General features: G+C 32.3%; 3 protein-coding genes and 1 pseudogene across 4 annotated transcripts; 1 reads left to right on the top strand and 3 right to left on the bottom strand.

The window, feature by feature from the left end:
* Positions 1–14,677: 14,677 nt before the first annotated feature.
* LOC106410690 (uncharacterized protein YacP-like) lies at positions 14,678–17,031 on the bottom strand. Of its 2 annotated transcripts, none has more exons than XM_013851245.3 (10): positions 16,685–17,031; positions 16,289–16,360; positions 16,066–16,190; positions 15,779–15,942; positions 15,625–15,694; positions 15,497–15,551; positions 15,334–15,417; positions 15,216–15,254; positions 15,091–15,137; positions 14,678–15,020 (listed from the first exon to the last, which is right to left on the bottom strand). In XM_013851245.3, the coding sequence occupies exons 1-10, from the start codon at positions 16,832–16,834 to the stop codon at positions 14,912–14,914; spliced, it is 915 nt and encodes a 304-aa protein (XP_013706699.1). In that variant the 5' UTR covers positions 16,835–17,031; the 3' UTR covers positions 14,678–14,911. The 2 variants fall into 2 exon arrangements, with proteins under 2 accessions (XP_013706699.1, XP_013706698.1); XM_013851244.3 differs by having other exon boundaries at positions 16,289–16,363; positions 16,685–17,002.
* Positions 17,032–17,337: 306 nt separating this feature from the next.
* LOC106411189 (glutathione S-transferase Z1-like) lies at positions 17,338–19,749 on the bottom strand. The gene is made up of 10 exons (XM_013851901.3): positions 19,597–19,749; positions 19,394–19,490; positions 19,257–19,313; positions 19,047–19,132; positions 18,880–18,951; positions 18,619–18,672; positions 18,464–18,539; positions 18,145–18,206; positions 17,925–17,984; positions 17,338–17,664 (listed from the first exon to the last, which is right to left on the bottom strand). The coding sequence occupies exons 1-10, from the start codon at positions 19,597–19,599 to the stop codon at positions 17,557–17,559; spliced, it is 675 nt and encodes a 224-aa protein (XP_013707355.1). The 5' UTR covers positions 19,600–19,749; the 3' UTR covers positions 17,338–17,556.
* Positions 19,750–19,909: 160 nt separating this feature from the next.
* Positions 19,910–21,913, bottom strand: BNAC07G21730D. Its single transcript, XM_013851242.3, has 5 exons — positions 21,661–21,913; positions 21,151–21,412; positions 20,829–21,065; positions 20,542–20,759; positions 19,910–20,461 (listed from the first exon to the last, which is right to left on the bottom strand). The coding sequence occupies exons 2-5, from the start codon at positions 21,403–21,405 to the stop codon at positions 20,194–20,196; spliced, it is 978 nt and encodes a 325-aa protein (XP_013706696.1). The 5' UTR covers positions 21,406–21,412; positions 21,661–21,913; the 3' UTR covers positions 19,910–20,193.
* Positions 21,914–22,948: 1,035 nt separating this feature from the next.
* LOC125590265 lies at positions 22,949–24,253 on the top strand (annotated as a pseudogene).
* Positions 24,254–27,328: the final 3,075 nt, after the last annotated feature.

The following is a 27,328-nucleotide window of genomic DNA, read 5'->3' as shown; positions in this document are numbered from 1 at the left end:
TCAAAATAACAAGGTTTAACTCAATATTTTCTCCTTTGTGTTTTACTCTTAAAATTATTTATAAATCCACTCAAATCTAAGTTAAAATCAAATCTTCAAAGAAATCATTAATATTGAATAACACATGATTTTAAAATCTATTTTTAAATTATAGAACCAATAACAACAGATTTGAAACTGGATTTTAAAATGATAAAACCAATAACACTTGATTTGGTTTGGATTTTAAAATCCATTAAAACACTTAAACCAATAACACCCCCCAAATGTTTTTGTTGTAATTGCTTTAATGAAGATAAAATCTCCTCTACATTGTTTTTATTTTATTACTATTATTATACTAATTTGATTTATAAGTTTCTTGCAAATTCTATTCTGTTTTACGTAATTGGGATAATGTTCATGTGCATTGACTTATATGCTACAAAACTATATAAAACAATAACAGTATTACAATAGAACTACAGAATAACGAAATAAAAACAATTAAGTCGATCTGTTTTTTTTGTTCGCAGAAGAGACTAGCTGATTGCTTTAACGTTATATATAATGTATATTTTATTTAAGGAAAAAAAACTGAAAGCTAATATTAAATTTTAGCAAATCAAGAATTGTATTTTAGTAATTATTTTAAGCATCCAAATTATCATTAATTCTAGTATATATATATATATATATATATACTTAATTAAGGAACGCGTGCATTGTTTTGCGAATGATAGGAATAATTAATTAAGGAACGAATGATAATGCGTGGTAATTTTGTTTAAACAATCCCCAAAATATAAGTTTCTCTAAGGATGGCCACAGAAGAAAACCGACCAAATTGCATGGAAGAAAGTTCAAAAAAAAAAAAAAAATTGCATGGAAGAATGAGACAGGTGTTCATTTCTGTGTCTATCTTATGTGTGTGTTGTATGGACCGCCCAACCAATAATGCAGCCACAAGTTTGTCGTTCGTCTTCTTTTACACAAAATTACAAATTCTAACTTTTTTAATTTTAATTGTGGGGACAAAACTTAATACATGAATATGATCTTTGGCCATCGCTCTACTAATATTATCTAGCCTTTCATTTATCATTTACGTATTACTAGATACTTTCTCCACGTTACGCGCAGATAATATATTTAAATTTCTAAAATTTATCATTTTTATTTGTATGTGAATTTTTGTATATTAAATTGTATATAATTAATTTTTAAATTTGATTTTTTTTATTTTTAGTTTAAAGTAAGTATTTCTATTATATGTAACACAATTAACTAATAAAATACGAATAATCAAGTCCGAGATTTTAGAGTTATGTAAGAAAATATAATTATGTATAGAACATAAATTATCTTAGTTTAAAAGATCGGAATCTCATCTCGAATAAATTCACGAAAAGAAAAAGTACTCCAATAACCTACTTAAAATAGAAAATCCTTTTTAAAAAAAAATACTTAATAATATTTTTTACGTGTAATAGTTGAAAACTGACAATTGAATATCGATCTAGAATATTATTTTAATATATCTAATGGTAAAATATTAATTGTAATAAACAAATTTTGAATTTTGTAATATTACATGAATTAGAAGTCTTACATGAATTAGAAGTCTTTAAAATCTAAAATATATTTTATTAACATAATATATTTTTTATTCATTTATTATTTTGACGTTACAAAATATTGCTTTAGTTTTATTTGTATATTAATTTTTTAATAATTTAGTTTCTTTTTAAGTAAATTTAAAATTATCAAGAATATAATATATTAAAAATTATTTATTTAAATATATCCAAATATGATGTCTCATTTTTATGTGTGTTTGCGTTGAGCATATTTAATTTGTAGTTTGTATATTTAATAACACCTTGTTGCGTGCCGTTCTACGGTTTTAATAAATGTGTTGTCATTTCATTTTTATTACTACTAACATGATTTTCTAGTGATCAGTGATAATGTATTTTTAACGTTATGTATTATATTTTATCGTATATTTTCTAACTCTTTATGCTGCCACTTTTTTTAGAATCATTTTAATTAGATAATAAGTTTAAAAATGTAAATAAAATTGTGTATGTTGTAAATTTAGACTTTTAGGTGTAACTGAGCACTATCAATTATGAAAATTATATTATGATTTTATTTTACTAAATCTTTCTTTCTGTGTATATTTTTTGTTTTATTTTATATTTTTACAATTTTATTGCCTTATTCTTTAATTGGAGAGAAATGTTATTTCCAATTTTTGTTTTATATATCTTAAAAGTCTTCGGTTGATTTTTGTTTGTTTTCTTTCTCCAATTACAATGTACAGTTCGACCGTTTTTTTTTTGGATCAAACTACTAATATCATCAAATAGAAAAGGTTAAACTCTAAGAATATAGTGAGTATTTGTGCTAGAGAAAACTGATTTAGCCACTAATATAGTGAAATATTATAATATTAGAAGGTTTGATCAAAAAAAAAAATATAATATTAGAAGGTATGTAAACTCTTCTCTGTTGTACTACGCTGGACATAATTAAGTTGTTGTCAATTGATTCTATATTTGTGATAACTGGAAATGCATCTTTATGTATTTCTTACATCATCCTTAATTGGTTTACGGTTCGACCATTTCTAATATACAGAGAGTAACATAATATTAGATGTTGCTTATCTCCTTCCAATTAGGAATGCACAGAATGAGAGAAATTCAAGGTGAAACCACTTTATAATTTTGTCTTCATATCTATATAGAGTTAGTTTATAGATTACTCTATCTGTTTCAAAATATAATCAGTTTTAATTAAAATCTGTAATATTTAAAAGTTATTACTTTATAAAACTGTCATTTAATATATAAATTTAATCAATTACACAGTAATTTACATAATTTAATTGGCCACACAATATCCAATAAATAAAAAGTTACATAGAAATATAAAAACAATTTATATAGTGAAACAAAAAATACTTTTAAACTATTATATTATAAAAAAAAGAGAATATTCAAATTATATTGAAACATTAGAATAGTAAGAATCAGAAAAGCTGAAATCTCAACGTCGATCATTTACGTCGGCCATGCCTTAGACCATCTCCAATGTATTCTTCTATTTTTTTTTAAAAAAATAGAGGAATTTCATAATAGAGATGAATTTGTCTCCGTTGTATTTTTCTATTTTCTCTCCTAAAAAAAGAATATTCTTTATATATTATTTTCTAAGTTTACAAATAATATTTTTTATTTGTGAAATTTGAAAACCAGCCCAATTTATTTTAGTATTTTATAAAATTATGATATTATTTACACTAAATATTTATTTACAAACTATTGTGTACAAACTGTTGTGTAAATAAAAAAAATATAATTATACTTTTATAAATAATATATTTCACTAAAAAAATATTTTCGGTTATAATTGTTTAAGTAAAAAGTTAGGGGATCATTTTGTAAAAACAAATAGAAGAAGTGACATGACAAAAATATAGTTTCTCATTGGCCGATTTTTTTCACCTACGTGGACACTCTATCTGAGGCTTATATCTTCCATTTTTAACTAAAATCTGTAATATTTAAAAGTTATTACTTTAGAAAACTGTCATTTAATATATAAATTTAATCAATTACACAGTAATTTACATAATTTAATTAGCCACACAATATCCAATAAGTATAAATTTACATTGAAATATAAAAACAATTTATATAGTGATACAAAAAAATACTTTTAAACCATTATATTATAAAGCAAAAGGAATATTCAAATTATATTGAAACACTAGAATATTAAGAATCAGAAAAGCTGAAATCTCAACGTCGATCATTTACGTCGGCCATGCCTTAGACCATCTCCGATGTATTCCTCTATTTTTTTCTCTAAAATAGAGGAATTTCATAATATGGATGGATTTGTCTCCGATGTATTTTTCTATTTTTTCTACTGAAAATGAATATTCTTGATATATTATTTTCTAAATTTACAAATAATACTTTTTATTTGTGAAAGTTGAAAACCAACCCAATTTATTTTAGTATTTTATAAGATTATGATATTATTTACACTAAATATTTCTTTAAAAACTATTATGTAAATAAAAAATATAATTATATTTATATAAATAATATATTTCACTATAAAAATATTTTTCGGTTATAATTGTTTAAGTAAAAAGTTAAAAGATCATTTTGTAAAAACAAATAGAAGAGGTGATATGGTAAAAATATAGTTTCTCATTGACCGATTATTTTCGTCTACGTGGACACTCTATCTAAGGCTTATATCCTTCTTTTATTACTTGTTTGATATCAAATAAAAACATTTTGATAGTACACGATATTTTCATATATGTCGATAAATCGGATATTTCTGTGCTCAAGTATTTTTTGGACCGACTAGACCGCATGCATGGGTTGAGAGATTCGAGAGCTTGAGACTTATATTGAACGTTAGAAATTGCGATAATTGATGTTCATAACTGTATAAATTAATTAAAAAAGGTATATAAATTAGTCGAGGAATGATTGAATGAAGTGATGAAATTTGTCTTTGTAACCCTAATTTTGGAGCTGCAACATACACTTGATCGTGTTGAAAAGAGAGTACACAACTCCACTCTTGCAATTCTCATACATTTCGAATTTTTCGATGGCCTTTAATTAGCACGATTAAATTATAAGTTCCGAAGGTTTAATGTTTGACTTATTATCACTTACATGTATGTATATATGCATATCTTTTTCAATTTCTCTACCATCCAAAAAATGATGCAAAAGTTTCCGGCTGGTATTGTTCAGCATGTCGATATGTATACACATTTGGTATTCACCCTTAAATTTTCTGACTTTTTGAAAGGGATTTTCTACCTTTTACGGTTTATATATAGTTGCAATGTAAGATACTAAAATATTAACTTATTTTTAGTAAAAATTTAGATTTTTAAAAATATCTATTTGTAATCGCTTGACACCTTGAATTCAAAATGGGCAGTACTGTTTCCTCGTATCAATTATCCAAATGTAATTATACTAAAATAACTAAAGTCCTGTAAGGGGAAACCTATTCCCAAGCGAATTTCAAAATCTTATATAGTAAAAAGATTTCAAAAAAACTTCCTAAAAAGTATACCTGTATTACTAGGAGCTCCTCGTTAAAACTTAAAAGGCTCACGAGGATGTGAGTTCAAATTCAAAAGAATAAAAGACAAAAACAAGAATGTATGCTTGACGTCACGGAAAAGGATAAATGACGTGGCAGGATCTGATAGGACGATTGATAAGAGAGGAGTCCCACCAGCACCGTCGGATTTAATGAGAACGGGCTCAAGTTTGCTTGACTCTCTGACTAGACGGACCCGAAACACGACTCCGACAGTCAGTTGACTCTGACTTTCTAACTACACATATCTTCTTTAGAGTGTGTTTTCTTTTTGTTTTCTTTCTCTTTTTAATAAGAATAATCCAACTCCAAGAATCATGCAGTAGGGGACCTTTTTATCTTTAACGGTGTTAAATAGAATCAATGCAAATAAGTTATACGTCTATATAAATATCCTGAAATAGACATGAGGTTTTTGTGCCACTAATTCGATCTTATTAGTAACTTGAGTTTTCTATGGCCGTTGCTAAAAAAAAAAAGAGTTTTCTATGGCCAAGTAATATTAATTTGAGTCTTGTGGAACAAATCTTTATAATATTATTGGAGAAATCAATTTCCTATATGTCGCTCTTAAGTTAACTCTGACGATGGTTGATAACACTGATATCCTTAATGAATTAAAAATATTACATTTAAAATACCATTATTATTTTTATTTAGTTTCCTTTTTAAAAATTTTCAAAAAACATATACATATAATAAAAAAGATTTTTTTTATAAAGTTAAAAAAAAAATTGAAAAATGAATATATGTATGTATAATATGATTTCATAAAAAAGGAAAGTTCACAAAATAGTAATATTACATTTTAAAATATTTTAAAATAACAAAAAATATACCTTTGAAGTAATAAAATATTTTCTTTATATCTATATTTTCTAAGATGAAAATATAAATTGTATATATTGTATATAATGTGATTTCATTAAAAATAATTTATATATCTATCTATTTTCTTAGATGATTACATAAAATAATTAAGTAACATAAACTGATATATGTTTAATTCACTAAAAATAGTTTATAATTAGTATAATTGAAATGTTTTATTTATTTTTCATATATTTGACTATAATATCTTTCATTTACACAAAAAAATATCGACAAATTATATTATACTTATATAATATTATTTTCAAATACAATCACAATTTTGTTTACTGGTTATTTTTAAGAGATGTTAAAAAACTAAAAATAAATTAAAAAAATAAATATCGTTTGATCAAATAGCTACAAAATAGTTTAATGAGGTAGGTGTATTATATTTTATCATTATTAAAGTTATTTGTTTTTTAATATTAAATTTGTTTTTATATTTTAAGTTTTTATGTTTATGGAACTTAATATAGCCATAATCAAAATACCAAAACATATATGAATTTTCAATTTTAAGATTATTTAAAATAAATTCCACTTTCCATTCAATACATTAAAGGCATAATTTATTTAGAATTTATAAAATATTTTAATAATTGTAAATATTGGTATGTGTTCATGAGCTTCGAAAAATGTACCAGCTACTTATGCATGTAACTTCCTATTGATCATCGCTTTAGTTTCTAATATTTTTTTTAAAAAACATCAACATATAATTTGATAAATGTTATGAAAATACATGCACATTTAAACGATAAATAAAATTTATTTGATTTGACTTAATTATAATAAAAAAGTAATTATACTTTATTTTTAATTTGAAAGAATATATGTAACTCAATATACTCACAACATGAGTGATTCGACTAATTCAACTTATATCTAAAATCATAGATTTAACTACGATAAGAATATATAATTTTATAAGAATAGTAATTTATTTTATAAATATAAATTATAGGACAACTCAAAACATATTAAAATGAAAATAAAATATTAATCAACTATTACAATTTAGTTCTTTTGTAAAATTTATATATATGCATGAGACTTCAGAATATTATCGTTATATTAATTTACATAATTTGGAATCAGACACTTAAGTTTATTTTTTATTTCATTCTAAGCACAATATATCTTAAGTTATACATAATTTTCATAAAATATATCTACATATCTAAGACAACAACCACCTAAATGCAAATAAGAAATTAATCAAATTTTTAATATATTTAGAATAAAAAATATTACAGTTGAATTCAGAGAAGCAATCCAATTTAGCCAAATGATAACTAAATCGACCGTAAAAACAACAAAACCGATTAGAAATAACATATATAAGATCATATGTATAATTAAAGTAATATAATATTATTAATATAAATGATGCATACAAATTATAAATTAAAAGTAAATAGTAATCAATTATTATAGCATATTTACTTTAGAAATATTTATATCCGTGCATGAGCACGAAAAAATCACATAGTTTTTTATTATTAAACAATTTAATTTAAACTGTTTATTTTCTATTACTTTTTCTCTAGAATTCTTTGATGCCTAAATTAGATTATTTGCTGCACTGGAAATTAGATAGGGTTTATACGAAGTTTCGTTCTCGAATTTGTTTGGTGCACTGTAAAATGTATTTACATCACTTTGTTACTCCAAAGACTTTCTCTCTTTTTTTTTTCCGGTAAAATATTAAATATTATATCAAGTTTTCAAGTTTGTGACAAAGATTACAAAGAAGACTAGTAGCAGAATGCAAAATCGAAACTAAACACAAAAATGGAAAACGACAAAGAATTGAAACCGAAGCAGAGAAGCTAGTCTATTAACCAGCTAAGCAACAAGGCGGGCTGAGACCAAGCGAGCTGGAAAGGACGAAGAAAACAGTCGGTTGCCACGAGCTACCGAGAGATAGGCGCCCTCAAACCTGGAAGCTACGGTTCCTGCAGCTTCCAACCACCCAACCCGACACAAACAGACCCGAAGAATCAAAGCACGGACCTACCATATAACCATTCGGATACAACCCCCGACGGCACGAGAGCGAGCCTCCACGCGACGATGCCGTCGTTCGGACAGCAGGCCTGAAGATTGCCGTCTCCAAACCCGACCCTCCGTGACCGTTTACACCCATTTAACCGAAATTTCATATAGAGAGAGCGGACCGCATAGTGACAAGCCCTTTGGAAGCGCACCATAAAGTGAGAAGGCAGCCCGAGGGCCTGATGCAGATAAGTATTTGGAATATTTTCAAATATCTTATTATTTATTTTATTGATTATTTTAAATTTAGATAATTATCTTTATTGTTTTATGGTTTTATGGTTTTATTATATATAGTCAGTTTTAATTTTGTATTCAGTTTATGATTTGATTAATAAAAGTTATGAGTTTTCTCTTTATTCATTGTTTTCAGTACATCATTGGTGATCTCAGCGAATTTAAAAGGACATCAATTCTTAGTTATTCTTAGACTAAATAAGATCGTTGTATTATTTTAGTTTTCCGGGTATTTTCAGAATCAACGGATTTTTAGTCCTTTTCTATAAAGCTTCCGCTACATCAGGGCCCAACTGCCGCACCGAATCTAGAACACAACCAGCACCACCATAGGAAACAAAAGCAAGGTCGCTAACTTTATTCAGGGAAGAGAGCGATGAACGAGGGGCCACTCCGCTGAGAATACTCCAAGGAGAGGTTCGGAACGCTGCAGACGAGACGTCGCAGCAGCTTCCACACGCGCCACCTCCTTAGCGTGTTGCCACGGACCCCACTGGGACAAATCAGAAGCCTCACCAGCAATGGAACCCAAACGCCACATGCCTCAATACGTTCAGACTTTCTCTCTTTTGGATTCTCCTTCTGGCCTTTCACGACCTTTCTATTTGTAGAGGAAACTTCAAAAATTATACATAATCATTGATATTTTATGTGTTTTATTCATTGTCCTCCATCGGCCAGGCCGCAACCAACTTGGATTCATTTGTCTTCTATGTTCAACTCAAAATTTGGCACACACTTATTTTGTTCCGAGTAGAGCATAAAACTAAAATAGAATAAAAATAGGAAGAAATCCCTATATAATTATGAAAATTCCATCAACATTCCAACTGAATCATGATAAAAATGTTTTAATGAATCAAGTTAGTTTTACATACCTAATTAATTATTCTATTATTTTATCGCAGTCCAATATGCGATGGAACCTTCTTCAGTTTAGACTCGTGATGCCCCCATTGACTCTGCTTCACAGTCTGTCCATCTGTATTGGGTCGAGCACCCACCGTCTTCCTAAAGATCGGACGTGTCTGTAGGTAGGACTTTTTTTCCCACATATTGATCTAGGATTGGCCTTCACAAAATTGATTTCAACAATTCATTCACATGATAGGTCTTTTAAGTTTTCTTTTTTTTCCCACACATGACATAGTATTGGACGTGACTCTACGATTATGCATAATTACTTTTTTTTAAATAATAAATCGATTTTATATTTGTATAAAGTTTTTTTAACACTGGTCATATCATCAATTATATCATCAGATAATATTTATTTTATTTCATATGATGATCAACTACATGCAATATATGCAAACAACATGAACAGTTTCACGAACAGCGATTCCACGATATATCTCTCCCCATAACACATGAATCGGCGGACGATTTTTCATGTACGACATCCTCGATCGACATACTCTCTCCGCAGCGCATGATCACAACAATCTGGTATGCTTACAGAACTTTGGAACCTCAGAAAAAATTTCATCCTATAATTTGCAAGAAAATGTGTTTTTGTTTGGGAATTGAATCCATACCTGGTGTTGTAGAAACCATTAAACCTTAGACCTAACAATACCTCCACGTACATGTATTAAGTTTTGAATCATGATTCATTTTGTCTAGTTGAACTGATGAAAAAATGCTTTGATTTTCACCATTCAGCATTTTGTTATATATGTTTTTACTAAAAAATATTTAAAAATGAATTCATGGCATTTAACAAAAAAAATCAATTGAAGCTCTTACGAATTGTATATAATATTTGGTAAATGTATGTTTGTATGTGTATAATTAAGTTAATTTGCAATTACATTAATAAAAACGTTTAAAAGTTAAGACTACTGAGCACTTTTGTTGGACTTGGTCATCCAACAGAAAAACATAAGATTTCAAAATCAAATTGAGAAATGAGCTAGATTATATTTTGTTTTGTTCAAAAAAAAAAAAAATCTAGCTCATTTCTCAATTTGATTTTGAAAACTAACATCTCTCGATTCAATATATTTGCTGGCATTGAATAAACTTGCTCCAATTATTACTAATTTTAAAATTTTGAACGAAGAATTAAGTTTCTTAGAACTTAGAACCACTAATTTTACCCCCAAAAAAAACTTAGAATAGAGCATGATTATTGGGGGTTCTTAGGGTGAGATTCTTAGCGGAATATAAGAATCCGTCTCTTAACTTTTAACTAAAAAAATTAAGAACCGGTTCTTAAAACTCTTATTTAAGAACCGGTTCTTAAAACTCTTATTTAAGAACCGGTTCTTAATTTTTTTAGTTAAAAGTTAAGAGACGGGTTCTTATATTCCGCTAAGAACCCCACTCTAAGAACCCCCTAATAATCATGCTCAAAAATAAAGTAAATAACGAGTATTATTAGGTAGGCCTGAGACTTTTATCCAAGATCCAGATTCGATCCGAGATTCGATCCGGATCCAATCCGAAAATCCGAATATCCGGAGGGGCCGAATCCGGATCCGGATAGTAAAATGTTGGATCCGTCAAAACCGGATCCGGATCCGGATATCTTGATTTTTTAGTCCGGATCCGGATATCTTGATTTTTAGTCCGGATATCCGGATCCGTAAGTTTTATTAATAACTATTTTAGAAATAGTAATATTTATATATAAAAACTAATTTTTTAATATATTTTCATTTTTATAATAGTATACGTAAATTTTTATATAAATTTTGTAATATTATACGTTGAAATCATTAAAAACATTATATATTTTTTTTTTTTAAATTATTTTTAATATTTTTATATATATTAATATTATTTATTTATTTATTTTAAGGATCCAAATCCGGATCTGGATATCCGCCGGATATTACAATTTTTAAAAGGATATCCGCCACCCGGATATCCGAGAACCCCGGATCCGGATAAAGATAATAAAATTATGGATCCGCCGGATAAGGATCGGGATTCGGATACCCTAAGTTGCTCTGATATCCGATCCGTCCCAGAGCTATTATTAGGACACTGTGGTCGTAGAAGTCGGGCCATATAGTGTACTGAAATAAAGAAATCTCTTTGTAGGACAAAAATGATTAAATGTCTAGGCGGATATCTCGTGAATCTCTTCGTCTGTTTCTTCCGCTGACTTAATTTATTATTGCCATAATAATTACACTTTGCTCTGTCCATTTGAAAATAATATATTTCTGTAATGTTTTCATGCTCTTTTGGATCGGTTATTCTCTGTTTATCGTCACTTCTCTAGTACATCCATCTTCTGTTCTGTCATATTTATAGATACGTGTGTGCAAATTTGTCTATACACGTGTTTTATGAAAGTTTCTTCTAAACGACAATTTTAGCTTTGTCCGTATTTTTGTGCATTATTGAAATCTCTCACGGATCCTATTTTATCATCTTCTCAAGGTCAACGAGTATTGGAAATAATGGAAGAAAATGAAAACAGAATAATCAAGCTAGGAATATTATTTTGATTTTATATATTTTTCTTTAATATGTTAAAAGAATAAAAAGAATGTAAAAAGGAATAGTCAACGTATATTTTAAGTTATCCTTTATAGATAGAGAGTGACTGAGTGAGTAGTATTTTAAATCTTAGAATGATATTAACATTCTTATTAAAAACTAAATTAACAAATACATTTTGGTAACGAGTTCGTTAGCTCAGTTAGTCGTGTGTTATATGAATGTAAAACGCAATTACTCTAACGACAAGGTTTAAACAATAGTAAGTGTTTTATAGAATTTTGTTATTCTTGTTACAGAATTCGTATAGGAAATGAGCTAACGAACCAAACTTCATACGCAGGCGAATATGTTGGACTGTGAAGAACCCGCTTGTCCAGACTAGTAAAGGTTAGTGGGCCTTTTGTTGCAACCCATCGTATTCATACAAGTTTCACGATTGCACCAACAAATTATTTCATGATAAACTAAGAGAAGTGACTGACTTCTCTAAATAGTCTTACAAACATTTTTTTTTTAATTTACAAGTTAGTTATCTGGACCCCTGAAAGGAAAAACTAACTAGGTGCCAACTAAAGTTCAATCTGTTTTGCAATTATTTTAAAGGTAAATTAGAAAAATATGCATATCGAAGACAAATATTAAAAAAATAACCATGTATTTATTGAAGCCCACATAAGAAGCCCAGTTTCTGATCCAATAAAAATTCTTAGTGAACCATGTAACTAGGGTTTATAAGTCTATATATATGTCGTTAGTGTCCTCATCAATGTAACCTTGGTTTCCATTATTGCAGTCACTTTAAACTCCTTTTATAATATCAATCATTATACTTTGCTCTTGGTGACAACTCTCAAGCTTTTTCTTTTAGTTTCTTTGTCATTCAATAAAGCTCTATGAGCTATTAATCTCCAATAAGCTTCTTAGAGCACAAATCTATCTTTATCTTCAAATGTCTTCAGTATTATCGAATGTGACAATTTAAGACAGAAATGGACAAGATTCTTTTCTGGTACGCATGGACATACATAAATTAAAACAAATTAACATGTTATACTATACTAAATTTATTGAGCGTATAACATAGAACAATTGATTTATAACAATAGTAATAATACATGTGAGGAGTGAGTAATGAAGAGTGAGAAGTGAAGAGTGAGAAGTGAAGAGGAAGAAATGCAGAAGGAGGACAAGGATAAAAGAGAAAGAAAGAGAGAGGAGAAAGGAGGAGTGGAGTAAAAGACGAGAAGGTGGAGAAAGTGAAGGAGATGGTGGAAGAGAAGTGAGGAGTTAGGAGTAAGGAGGAGGAGGAACAAGGTGGAAGAAAAAAATGAAGAAGACCAAAGAAAAAAGAGGAAAAGCGAAGGGTGATGAAATGCAAAAAAAGAGTAAAGAGAAAGATAGAGAAAAACTAGGTGAAAATAAGAGAAAGAAGAGGAGCCCAGAGAGTGAGGGATGAAAAAGAACAAATGAAAGTGCAAGAAGGATCTGATACAGAGTATTACGAGCAAAATCGTGCGAGGAGTTTTTGCTGTCCTAAGCACAATAAAAAAATTTGCAAAAAAATATGTATTTTATTATAAGTAAACTTTTACAAAAATTAATTTATAAATAAACTGTTTGTTCACATAATAGTAAATTGATCACAAGAATAAAACAAAAATATAAATTTATATAGAACCGTGATCCATAATGCAGTAATAATTTATATAAAGTTATATAGTATAATTTTGTTAAGTAAAAATGGAACAAAAGTTAACTGTCAGTGCCATATACATATTTTTTTTCATGAAGTTAAATATAAACAAGTGAAGTATTAGAAATAAACATTAGTTTTGTAAGAAGAAACAAAGATTTAAACCATATGAAAAAACTATTTGTAGATATGCTTCTAAAATTTATTTGAAATCAAATGGATGCTCTAAGCGATTGTTTCTTTTTCAACCATATGGGCACGGCTCTGACTACGAGTATTGTGCCAAGAAGTAGTACGATAAATGAACACAAAAAATACAAAGAATTTTTCAACAAAGAAATACGTCTTTACTAGATCTCTTCCAATTAAACTTACAAGTCTTACTTAATCAGGAAAACACTAGACTCACACGTTTCTATGATCTAATACATGATCCTAAGAAACTCTTTCTTCTTAACCCTTTATATTTCACTCACTATACAAGTAATGAAACCCCTTTAGATAAGAATACTTTTCTCTGTGTTAATCCCTTAGAAAGCTCCTCCAGCCTAGTTATACTAGGTAGATTTAGTGGCTCTTTTTCCCAAGTAAAGATCTCCAAATATTCTTGTTAATCTTTCTTTCCTTTTAAGCAAACTTCCTATTTCTTTAATGACAAACATCCTCTTCAAGCAAACTTTCTTTTGCTTAATGGAAACCATCTATTTGTCTTCACACATATTATTCTCTTTCCATTTTCAAGTTCAAGCAATCAATACACGAACTCCAATATAGCTCCAGTTTCATGCAACACGTCACGTACTACCTCCTATAATAGCCGCAAACTAATACATCAACAATTTCCCCTTTTTTGACTATGTATGTAATGTATGTAAAACTCATCACCCAGACAGAAAATTGTGTTGCGTTTTCAATCTCCCCCTATATATCATACCAATTTGCCTATGGTTGCTCTCTTGATTATAGTTTTTGAGTGTTATACATTGCAATTTCTCTTTTTTTTTAATCATATATAACAAAAGCTAATTTTAACTAGAAGACTGGTTTATAGTTAAAACTTATGAAACATCAAACATTAGACGTCAAATTTTACATGAGTTTTATTCGTGATGCTTTATGCTGTGCTAGTGAATAGGATTATAAGAGTAAAAAAAAGGAACCAAACAATTGGTTAAACCAACTCAAGCCAAAACATGTCTTTTGTTTGTGAAAAAAGTTTAATTTAGTTTAAATTTTCAAAATTTAGATTTCACAAATTATCTGTACACCTCATAAACAATGTTTGGACCAAAGAAAACCAATCTACAGCTTTATAGTTAAAACAAATTCAGATACATGACATAGCCCTTGAGCTCTCTATTCCCGCCAGCCTCTGCTTCACAAGTCAGATTAGCTTACTGGGGACAGAAGTTATATAGAGAGACCAAGCCTATTTATAGCCCGGATTGATCTTTGTCATCTCTTTGTTTCGTTTTCTGATAATTTGTCTCTTAGATCTTTAAGAGCATCAACCACTTCAGAATCAAGATTGTGTTTCAGCAATCTCCCTTGGAAAGATGTTGACCTGTGCAACAAAGAGTAGTCTTTGTTGTTAGCTCCAATCACAGAAGTTAAAAAAACAAAACCAATGTAACCTTGTTTCCTGCATCATTCTCTCAACCTCCTTATGCATTGATTTGATCTACGAAACAAATGTTTCATAAGATCACATGAAAAAGCTGAAAGCGAGTCACAAAACACACAGGGAAAAGTAACTTACCTCAGAAACCAATGCCTTGCTACTCCAAACATAAGCTCCCTGTCAAGAACCAGCCACCAATATCAAGAAACAAGATATGAGCATAACAAGTTTATAACATGGATATGATGCGTAATACCGCTCCATGTGCTGCTTGTTGTTGACAAACATCAGATGTTACAACCCAAACCTTGGGGCATCCATCTTCTCTCAATGCAACCACCTGCCAGTATCAAGAATCTTATCAGAAACTAAGAAACATTTGAACTGTTTTTGGTGTAAGGTGGTCACTTTTGCCCTACCTCCTTTTCAATCCAAGAGTCAGCGCAAGTTTCTCCTGAGAAGATCACATCAACACTGACAGAAGAAGAATAAACCTTAAGATATTGAAACAATGTTTAAGACAGGAACAAAACTGATTTGAGTTTACCCAGCAAAGTCTTCCTTGTGAGTAGGGAGACCAGACATGAGAGCATCAAACACAACCACTACCTTAACCTCTACACCACCAATAACTTCAAATCAAACTTCCTCATAACCAAATAAGCCATTGATTGATGAAATCAAATGTTGAAAGGTTGTACCTTTAACCATACTGAAGGAGACAAGTTCATCAACTAACTTCTGGCGAGCAACGTCAAGCTTACCCTTCATGAAATGTTTCTTCAGCTTCATCCAGTACCCACATACATTATAACCGTCAACAAGCAGAACCGGAACTGCATCGTCCAACAGACCCTGATTCGTGCTGTAAAACCGCTTTCATGATAAACACAAACACTCGTTCAACTCTCAAACCGTTTTTGAAACAAAATAACTTTTTTTTTTTTTTGAATCACAAACAAAATAACATTTTAAACAGTGTAATTACTAGTAAAGTGTGTTTGTAGGATCACGGTAGAGCTCGCTATCATCGGGTAACTCGTCTTTCTCTGCTTTCTTTTTCCTGTAACTAGTTGCTGGCTTTGCCGTGCCAGATCCTCTGTTCTGAAACTCCTATATACAACATAACATAACGCTCCAAGGAGTTAGAGAGACACACACTCATTGACACAATATTTGGTTAGGAAACAAAAGATCACACTGTTACATGCCTTCCACAACTTGAGAAGCTGCAAGTTATGCTTCACATTGGATTTGATTCTCGGTGGTTCTGGCTCTGAGTCCTGCTATGAAAAATAAAAAGCAGATCAATGTTTGCAAAATGCTGAATGCACATTCATATCCAGTACTAGAGATGTAACAAATCAATCTTAAACTAAGAAAAAGGATTGAGAATCTTCATAATTCATACAAAGCATCAACTTAATTGTCATACCAAGAACTAATCAATGGCTGCAAAAAATGCTCAACGGAGACATCCATCATATCCAAATTGATTAAAATGATTGAAAATTTCAGAATTTCATTCTAATCTATAAAACTTTAACGTTTTTTCTTTCGAATTCATTGGGTTAACAGGGAGACTTTCGAGTCTCAAAAGACAAAACCTTAGATTGATGGTTCTTGCTTTTCCCACCCATCTTCACCACGAGAACTCTACAGCTAGCGACGGAGGAAGATGACGATGAAGACTGGTAGAAGTAGGCGGAAGAGGAGGAGGAGCCACCTCTATGCGGCGGCGCTCCGGCTGTTTTCATCTATGGACTGGACTACTACTAGGTGGATTCATTGGTTGCAGAGTTTGATGAAAAGTCTATGTAACTAGTGGATAACGCCCATGTCAACGATAATGTTTTTCTTTTTCCCTATCTTTTAACTCAAAAATCTTCTCTCTCTCTCTCTCTCTCTTACCTTTTTAAGCGACTAACGTGGAACTAACACACTCACGATCCATCCATCAACATGTCTTGGACCACTTCTGCAACCGAGCCTAAACGCAAACTGCGCCGTTTGGCTACAGTCGGTCTTACAAGGCTCGACCGAGACAGAAGAGCATTACTGGCTCGGGTGTGGTGCACGTGAGAGATGTGGCTAAAGGTCACGTGACGCTACTCGAAACACCTGAAGCTTCAGGTCGGTTTATATATGCACCAAGTGGATTTTTTAGTTCAGTGAGTCCGCTCTTCTTGCGTCAAAACTCTTCCCTTAAGAAACCCAACCCGGTTTTAAAGTAGGATGCGGTTAAGGAGACGGTTCAGTCTCTGAGAGATAAAAGGCTTCGGAATACATAAACTATGTTTGCGAGTTCCAAAGTCTGTGATCTTTATTTTGTAAATACAAGTAGAGTAACTTGGAAGTAAACTGGTTCATATGATACATCAATATATATATGAGTACAAAGTTATTCTTTATCATTGTTGCTGATGTTGCCCTGTGAAGTTTTATTAAGCTGAGGATAGCTTACTACCAGTTCACAGGATCAGCTGGTGGAAGCAGGAGCATCTGGCTGCTTCTCTGGTGCTGCGTTTTGAAACGCAGGAAGATCCTTGTATGACTCGTAACACTTTGCAAGGGTCGGGTACGGTTCCTGTAAAAATCCACACAAACGAAAAAAGCACATGTCTTAACCAAAATTGTACAAGTAGAAAAGAAAAAGAAACCGAGGAGGATATCGTCTATGTATGTATCATAACAGGAATATCTTTGCAACTGTGTGAGCCAAAGATAACAAGTTCATGTTACCATATAACTAACTGATCAAGGATTAGTACGCAAAAAAAGGCTAGGCCTGAAAAAAATGTCGTGTTGTGGTAGAAGAAGAAGAAGAAGAAGAAGAAGGAAAAGTACCATGTTAATCTGGTATCTGTTGATAGCTCCGTAGATCTGTGGTGCTAGAAAGAGATCAGCCTGCAAAACAATTCTTCATCACTTTAAAAGTTGCCTACTTGCTAGTGGTTGTAATAGATGGGGGTAGTATCTAAAGGGAGAAAAGAATCACTGATGTTGTTTCTCCAATCTTGAAAGGGAGTAAACACAGAGAAAATCCAGAGAGAGTTAGAGCAAATACCAAGTAAACTTCATCACCAGTTGCGTGTTTTCCAGCGCAGCTCACCAACAGTTTCTCGAGAGCTGCAAGAGACATAATTACACAGGTCAATACAGTAAACACCAAAAAGATAATGTTGCGATTGAGAATGCATAAAGCATGGATGGATATGTTGTAACAGGGAAATGAGTAAGACTTTCGTACTCTTTTAACCACACAGTATTTAACTAGTGACCTTTTAACAACATCGTCTTGGTTCATGATTCGGTCTCTTGTATCTTATTGATCATTCCAAGGACAGAATGGTTTATGATTATTAGTAGATGTAGAGATCTCATACCTGTGAATCCTTTTGTGATAGCATTAGTAACCCAAGCAGTTTTCTCCTCCGAATTGATCTTTTCCTCAATGAATTTCTGGAATGAAAGAAACAAAAAGAAGGTAACTAAAGCAACGGCAGAATGTAAGATGTTAACGTCAATCTCAGGTCCTCACAATGACACCCAGGTTTTGATGAGGCTGTATGCCAGACAAGACAATACTAGCTGCCTGAAACAAGACAACAACCATTACACTCACAGTCAGCATAATAACTACAAGAGTGGGAGACAGAACAATCAAAGATGGGTACTGTGCACTGCATTCAGACTTAAGAATATGATTTAACAGCAGAGAATAGAAGCTTAAGAGCATATAGCTACACATAAAAAAAAAGAAAGTTAAAGAGTTGACAGAAAGTAACAGATTGCAGAGTACCTGGAAATTGACAGCACGTTTGTGGAGGTCAGGAGGTAAGAGAGGTGGCTCAGGATACTTCTCATCCAGATACTGTCAAACACACACAAAAAAAACAAAGATGGCTGAAATGTTCCTTTGAATCCAGAAAAAAAAACACACAATGGGTGTTAGTTAGTTATACTGACCATTACGATAGCAAGAGAATCGGATATGACAACATCTCCATCAACAAGAGCAGGTACAGTACCCATTGGATTGATCTTCTTGAAATCTAGAGAATCAAAACGGTAATAAAACTTTTTAAACAAACCAATTATCAGTTGTAAATGACTCATGTATATATATTTATTTATTTTTGTTCAATCAGAGCTTATCAAAGCAAGGAAAGTAGGTACCTGGATCGGACTGTTCACCCTTGAGCAGATTCACAGGTATGTAGTCATATTCAAGACCTAAACACAGATCCAATTCAGATGAGAGAAGAAAACAAAAGAAGAAAAAGAGTAGAAAAATCAACCAATATTAGCAAGACCTTTAAGAGAGAGGGCGATACGGACACGATGAGCGCAGGAGCTTCTCCAGTAAGAGTAGAGCTTCAGCTTCTCCTTCTTCTCTTCTCCCAAATTCGCCTGATCATCCATCAAAATAAACAAATATATTTATGAGTTAAACCATCAATCAGTCTGATTTTTGACCATGGGGGAGGAGTATTATGAAGAGCAGAAGAGACTTAACCATGTTCAGTAAATGGTTTCTTCACAGTCGATGATTGTGTATTGTCTTTAGTAGTACACAGAAGATGTGGAGAATTCGGAGACGACACTGGAAATTAATTTGTTACAAAAAATAAACCAATCAAAAAGAGTTTTAAGGTAATCGTCGCTGGAGAAGACTTTTAACGGGGAGAATACTCCAACTGTAGGCCCAGAATTGTATATTAATGTTTTAATAAATAAATTTAATCTCAAACATTTCAAAGATACATTACCAAACAAAATTATTTCACGATATTTTTGTTCGGATTAAGGGCATCCATGAAGAATCAAAATTATCCAAAACTTTATGCCAATATAGAATTTTTTGTAATCCACAATATTCAATTTGATTTAAAAAAACAAATAAAGTGACTGCTTCTTATCTATTTCAACAAGTGAAATCAGCAACACTATTATTAACCTTTGATTAGTCTTCCTGGTTTACTACATCAGACTGCATATTTTGATATTCATTCCCTTTTTTTTGGTTATTTACTCTTACTCCTGTCCTGCCCTGCTGAATAACCAACCAACCTTAACCTTTATACAAATCTAGTTCTTATATCTTCCCTGAGAGTTAGGGCAATGCATGAGAAGAACCCAAACGCCTATGATTATCTTCAACGTTCTTCATCTCCAATCTCCCTGGCTTTCTAACCTGGACTTCCTCATCTTCGTTGGCTTCTGCGTTCTGAAGCTCTCTCAAAGCTCTTTTAGCGTACACGGTGAAAGCTACAGTCGTCACAACCGCAATGATCAAGGAGATTACGTTGTACACTATCTCTACCGTTGTCAAACGTTGATGTCCGTATTGCACATCCGCGAATGTTCTGATCAATCGACCGCTGCATTTGAATTTTCGTTTTTTTCTTTAGAAGCATGTTGCAGTTTCTAGGAAGTAAACTGAGGAGAATGAGAGAGTGACCTGTAAATGTAGATGAAAGCTTCAGGTATCATTCCTGCTATGGAACCGAACAAGTAAGGCCAGAACCTCATGCTTGTCACAACGATGGCGTAGTTGAAAATGGTGTAAGGGAATGGAGAAACACGAAAGATTGCCACGACTCTGAACTGATGGAACCAGCTTCCTTCTGCTGCTAATCTAAGAACAGCGGCTTGACGAGGCCACCTTTTCAACCATTGCTGCATTTTTGAAAAAGAACATAAGTACAGTGAACTTGTCATCAAGAAACGAAAGGGTTGGGTTCTTACGTGGAGGCGATCACGGAACATAAGGCCGATTAAGTAAGGAAGAACCATGCCAACGGTGGTTCCAACCATGATAATAACGAAACCGAGACCATAACCGAAAATCATGCCAGCTAGCCACATGGAAGGACCAGAAGGGATCAAGAAGACAGGGAACAAAGCCAAGGAAACAACAAGGACGATGGCGAGCATAGGACGGCCAAAAGCAGTTGCTTCCCATTGTAGAATCGGAATCAAAACCTACAATCAAACTAACACCATTACACTCGATAAAACCGTTATTGAAAGGAATCAACTTGAGATTTGAGAAAAAAAAAGGAAGCACCTTTTGGAATACAAATGGAACTCCCCATTTGGCGAAGACAAGAGTGAGGACGAGAGCAAGTGCACAAATCCCCAAAGCTTTAAACCACCAGATCAAGTTTCTAGTCCGGATCTCTGATTGCGATACTAACACGGTTTCAGGAGGAGAAGGTTCATGGGGGGTCCCAACAACAAGGCGAACGTATTCATTATCTTCCCTCATGTGACGAACCGAGCCTGAGGTATCCTCTCTTGGCTCTTTCAGTGGATTTGACATCAAAACCCTGCAGATACAATATGCTTAGCTTCGCAACTTCGAAGACACACAAGGAAAACGATAACTAACAAGTAAAGTTAAAATTACAAGGAGGAAGAATCTCGACGACGAACATCGTAACTTTCCGATTTTCAAATCAAACAATCATACAGTAGTCGAATCACTTAGATCTCTCAATCTCATCGCAAACAAAAAAAAAAATAGAAAAGAATCACAAAAGTTTAGAAAGTAGAGCTAGGGTTTAACAAATCAAACCTGTGAAGAGATTCGATTCAAAAGGAAGCACGGAATCAGCCTACGGCGGCGCTAGTCAAGCTTCGTCGTTACGGTAACGGAAGCTCCGACGCCGTCGGAGAGAAACTGGGGTGGTTGCGGCGGATTTACGCCTGGCTTTAGTGTCGTTGGTTTGTTTGCTTTCAACAAGAAAAGCGTGATTTGAGTTTTATATTTTTTTTTATTTCTGTTACGGAAATTCAAATGAAAATGAGAAAGCGCATCTACTCCTTTTTTCAGTTTTATGACTTTATCTATTTTTCTAATTTGATAGCCTTCTGGAATATCTAGTCAGACTATATTATAAAAATGAAATTGATAACATATTTTTTGCGTTTTTGACACCGTTGATCCACAATTTGCCTACCTGACTTGACCTACTTTTTTTATAATTTGGTTTGTTTTAGCTAAGAATTATTCCAAACCTTTGAACAAAAAATAAATGGAAATTTCCAAACCAAATCCAAAACTAACCAACGAATCATCAGATTGTATTATTGACTCAGAAACAGGAGTGTGAATGAGACGCGCCTAATCAGGGGCATTTTAGTATATACGGCATCGCTAGGTTTCACCAAAAAGAAAACACACATACATTCTAAAACACTAGGCATAATCATTGATATACCTTCTCCCTTGTCAAAAATAATGATCATATCATAGAGGCTTGCTCTGGCTGGTTTTGTCTTATTGCACAGGAGCCGTTGCTGAGCATAGCTGGGCATGGAGACGGGCTTAACGATTTCAATATTTTGGGTTTTAATGCTTAACGGGCTATTGCTTGTTTCTCGTGGCCCAAAGGTTGTAAAGCGCGGTGAAACAGTTGGTTGATTTTCTTAACCCGGTCAAACCGATTATGTATTGATTGGTTATGCGTTTGATTGAAGAAGGAAATTCAAGTTGTAACTTGTAACTTTGAATTTCCGTAAACAACAACTTTGCGCTATATATGTATACCGGGTTTGGAAGCGCGGTTCGATATTACGGGACTTTTTGGTTTGAGTCAAAATGTCCATCCAATTAGACCACTGTAATCGGATTCAGGTTTGTAATCGGATTTGTATGCCCAATTGGGGTTTAGTATAGTTAGACCAATGCTACGTAATAGGACTCAAATTTTGTGGATGATACAGCATTTAGATTCATCATCCTCGGTCACATGAACACTTTTGTTGATAAAAGAAAAAAGAGTGTGTGTTTTGATCAGTAGCAGCTCTTCTTTGTTGACTTTTATTACAATCGTGACGTCAACCTTGTTAATTATGAATTTCTCCGAAACTTCCACGTCGACGCGGATAAGTGTTTTGTCGTAAATATGTCGGAAAAAGTGTTAGATAAGTCAAGAGGAATCTCTCTCTCTCTCTCTCTAGACTAGACGACGAGGATGAGTGAAAATCACGGCAAACGCAGACGAGAGATCGGTTCGGATTCGTCGCCGTTCGATTCCTTTCCGGAGGATTGCATCTGCAAGATAGTCTCCTGCACAAGTCCACGTGATGCGTGCGTCGTCGCTACTGTTTCTAAAGCCTTTGAATCTGCGGCGAAGTCAGATGTTGACATGTTGTATGGGAGAAGTTTCTTCCGCCCCAGTATGAATCCCTTGTTCCTTCATCGCGTCATTTCTCATCCAAGAAGGAGCTATACTTCGCGTTTTGCGAGGACCCTGTTCTTATCGACGATGGTACAAAGGTATAGTAAATGTATATATCGGTCTTGGACCTTTTTATATGATTTTGAGAATAAATGATCTGTTAGAGAATTATGGCCTATAAAACAAAGCTTGTTTCAGCTGTTGCTATTGAATAATTCTGTTTTTTTTTCTTCTGGGAAATAAAAGAGCTTTTGGTTAGACAAAGCCAGTGGAAAGAAGTGTATCATGTTATCTGCGATGAACATCTCAATCATGTGGGGAGATACTCCACAGTATTGGGAATGGATTACATTTCCTGAAGCTAGGTAATAATCTCGTTAATCAAGTTTGTAATTAAATAGTTCGGATGATGAATGATGATGCCTGATTAAAAAAAAAACTTGGTGGTGTGTGTGTGTTTGCAGGTTTAAAAGAGTTGCGAAGCTTCTTGATTTATGTTGGTTTGAGATTAGAGGCAGGACGAAGACTCGTGTCCTATCTCCAAGAACACGTTACTCGGCTTACATTGTGTTTAAGAAGGTAAATCATTGTAACAGCTTTGAGGATGTGGCTATAGAAGCTGGAGTTGGAGTGGTGGGGAATGAAGCTTCTACAAGATTCATATACTTTGATGCGCGAGTGGATGGGCTGTCTTTGAGGAGGAGGCGAAGGAGGCCACATGAAAGAAGAGATGGGTGGATGGAGATAGAGCTTGGGGAATTCTTCAGTGGAGGAGATATAATGAATAGTGATGAAATTGAGATGAGTGCTTTAGAGACCAAGCTTGGCCATTGGAAGAGTGGCTTGATCATTCAAGGAATTGAAATCCGTCCTGTAAGAACCTAGTAAGTAATGCCCGGGAACACTTATATAATGAAAAAACAGCTTTGCTAAAGGTTGAATCCTTGTTGGTTGATATATGATATGAGTCTGCATTTTTTTTTACCTTAGAGCATCCGCAGCAGCAATCTTTAAGGGGATTTTTTAGTAAAAAAATAATTAAATAATCAATAGACCCTACCAAAAACTAAGGATTCAATCATTAAAATCTCTAAATAATGACTATTTCTTAGTGAATCCTTGCATTATTTGTGGGCCCCCACAACATGTTGCAGTCCGCGATTGGTTGATATTTCTTTTTTTTTATCTGAAAAAAAAAATAATTAAAAAATCAAAAAAACTTTTTCTAAGGACTCCAATGGGATATCACCATTGGAGATATATCTCATTGGAGATGCTCTTAGAACTTGTGAATGGAGCAGTGATTAATCACATGATAATAGAAAGAAATTTCCTTTTATCTCTAGTTTCTTTTTCACATCTAGTTGATTCTTTATTGATCATAAAAAAATATTTTTACTGGCCATAACACAGAAAATAATAAACCTACAAAAAACACCTTAAACTAAACTAAAAAGGAAATGTAAAAAGAAAATCATATAAAACTCAAAACTCCGAAACTGTAAATTTGTTCTTTATTCTGTGGAGGATGTCCAAAATAACCGAACCAGTTATGTTACGCCTGCGAATTTGGCCTGAAAGTAACCGAACCAGTTTTTTCAGTTTCGGGTTTGGTATTGGTTCTCTCTCAACTGAACATATCGGCAGAAATTTCATTTGGGTTCATTTACCCGAGAATGTTGGTTCCATTCAGGTTAACCGATCAGTTTCTGCAACAAATATTTTAAATAACCAGATTATATCAAAACTAAGATCGGCTTATATCAAAATTAAACTGTCTTATAAGAAAAGTAATCAATTTTACATTAACCAAGATTAGACAAACCATTTTACTGAACTAATCCAAAATACCAAATACTTTGGCTAACCAAAGTCGCATGCCTTTGTTTTGGTTCGGGTGTAGATGTCTAACCAGGCAAAAAAATTTACGGTACCTTTGCTGTCTTTGTCTGTGTGAATGCATTAAGGTTGATAAATCAAAGAATTTGAACGATGATGAAAAGGAAACTTGGCAAAACGTTAAATGGTGAAATATCATCCAATTTTTTGACGGTAGTACATATTGAATTACAAATTTGTTTGGTTATTATTTTTAAAATATTCAAATATTTTTTTGGTCTACAAAAAATGGTTTCACCTCTTTGCCTAGAACAAAAGCATTATAAATAGTCTTTCTTAACGTGAATTAAACCCACGTAGCAATAGTTATAGACACTATCTTTTTACCACTACGCCAACTCAACGTTGGTAAAACATTCAAATTATCTATACATTTTGTTACGATAATGATTTTATATTATTTGAGTATTTTTTTTTCGGAATAGGATTATTTAAGTTAATAATTTGGAATTCATAGTGACATGAGAATCCACTTGAGAATAAGATTAGTTAATCAATTATTTATTTTAAATACTTATATATATATATATATAATTGCTATAACTTTTCAACAATAGTATTTTCCAAACAATAATATCTTAGTTAGGATAAAATATAAATGTTTACACAAATATAGCAGATTTTTATACTTTATGGTCCAACAATAACTTTTGTTCATTAAAATTTTAATGGTTCTATTTAATATAGTAGATAATTTGAAGAATCAAAAATATATATATTAAAAATAATTTTTTTTTGTTTCATTTGGTTTTCTTCAAAATCGGAAGCGAAAATAATTATTTATAAATTCCTTTAAATATGAGGAAATGAAAGGAACAGGGAAGACCTATGTCTAAATAACTTGAAAAAAAAAACTGTGTAAATTTTGATGAACAATGAATTCATTGTAATTTGTTCTCTAAAATTTTTCTTTTTGAATAAATGTTCTCTAAAATTTGGCCATTAATGTTTCTGATATTGGATTTTTTATCTTAAGATTTTCTTTGTTTCATAATAAGTGTTGTTTAAAATTTTTGCACATAAATTAAGAAAACTATTTTTTTTTGTTTTATCCTTATTACATCTACTATAAATAAAAGGAACTAAAATAAAGGCCAAAGAGGGATGCCACGTAGACAAAAATATTCCACACCAATCATTTTGCCATGTCATCACGGTCCGGACTTAAAACATGTTATTTTCTCTTTAGCCCAATAATATAGCTCAAGACTGAATTCAACGAATCTATCCTCCCACTCTTCACCTTCCTCGATCACTTTAGGATTACACAGCTGTTTCTAACTCTTCCGGTACTCCTTCGACACTTCATCCTCTCACATTTTTTTTTGTCTTAAAGGCCCATTGTTTAAAGAAGCAAGCGACAGGGATGCAACTGTTTACATTCCCACATTGTCTGCCCTTATATATATAAACCTTCATCTTCATTCTCTCTCCTTCACGTTATTCACCAATTCCACATAAACACAGCAACCAATGGCTTCCAGAACTACGAAATCCTCCGGCAAGTCAAATGAACCAGGGTTCATTGCTCCTAATAGTCTAAACATGTACGAAAGTCATATGTTGTCAATAAGCTGAGATGAGGCTTATTTTATGTTGTAACAAATTGTATTTCAATTTTAATGTGGAGTTTCATAGAATCAGTTGTTGCAGAAATCGAAGCTTTTTGTATATTTTGGAACAAGGAGATAAAGCATTTCAAAGAGGTATGTAACTTTTGATCCTTTCCTGAAAGAAATAAAGAAAACTAACCTAAATGTAGTTTTAAAGAGTTATGAAATCTGTTTTTTTTTCCTTTTTTCTCTTTTGACTGTTTTCATTGTTGTTTCCTCACTAGATGTAAGGATGCCCCATTATCTGCAACTTCTTTAATAGATTTTGAACTGTTTTTGGATCTGTCTGAATCAGGAGAAAGAAGTAAAAAAGAAGAAGCTTCCATGAAGTATATAGAGTCCGATGGAGTTGTTGATTCTCTCACCAAAGGTATAGTTTCTTTCTATAGTCCACCATATTACCTATTGCTACAGTTTTTTTGGCTGTCGAATAGTTTGATCTATCTTTGACAAATAATTACATTTATAATCTTTTGTATGTTCTGGAACACAATACAGGGTTTCCAATGTTGTTCTGATTGCTTTGAATGGGAAGAAGGACAAGCCT

The sequence above is a fragment of the Brassica napus genome, chromosome C7 (genome assembly GCF_020379485.1).
Source record: "Brassica napus cultivar Da-Ae chromosome C7, Da-Ae, whole genome shotgun sequence".
Classification (NCBI taxonomy): domain Eukaryota; kingdom Viridiplantae; phylum Streptophyta; class Magnoliopsida; order Brassicales; family Brassicaceae; genus Brassica; species Brassica napus.
This window is presented reverse-complemented; position numbering and strand designations above follow the sequence as displayed.

What these genes read in the sequence shown, in the direction of transcription:
- LOC106410690 (XM_013851244.3), bottom strand. Translation starts at nt 16,834, where the DNA reads ATGAAAACAGCCGGAGCGCCGCCGCATAGAGGTGGCTCCTCCTCCTCT. An exon ending in CACAAGGAAGACTTTGCTGG is followed by an intron (nt 15,552 to 15,624) that starts GTAAACTCAAAT and finishes TTCTTCTGTCAG; the next exon opens with TGTTGATGTGATCTTCTCAG. An exon ending in ACTCTTGGATTGAAAAGGAG is followed by an intron (nt 15,418 to 15,496) that starts GTAGGGCAAAAG and finishes TGATACTGGCAG; the next exon opens with GTGGTTGCATTGAGAGAAGA.
- LOC106411189 (XM_013851901.3), bottom strand. An exon ending in TATCGCCCTCTCTCTTAAAG is followed by an intron (nt 19,314 to 19,393) that starts GTCTTGCTAATA and finishes ATCTGTGTTTAG; the next exon opens with GTCTTGAATATGACTACATA. An exon ending in CTGGTGATGAAGTTTACTTG is followed by an intron (nt 17,985 to 18,144) that starts GTATTTGCTCTA and finishes ATTGTTTTGCAG; the next exon opens with GCTGATCTCTTTCTAGCACC.
- BNAC07G21730D (XM_013851242.3), bottom strand. Translation starts at nt 21,405, where the DNA reads ATGTCAAATCCACTGAAAGAGCCAAGAGAGGATACCTCAGGCTCGGTT. An exon ending in TTCCATTTGTATTCCAAAAG is followed by an intron (nt 21,066 to 21,150) that starts GTGCTTCCTTTT and finishes GTTTGATTGTAG; the next exon opens with GTTTTGATTCCGATTCTACA. An exon ending in GCTTTCATCTACATTTACAG is followed by an intron (nt 20,462 to 20,541) that starts GTCACTCTCTCA and finishes ATTCAAATGCAG; the next exon opens with CGGTCGATTGATCAGAACAT.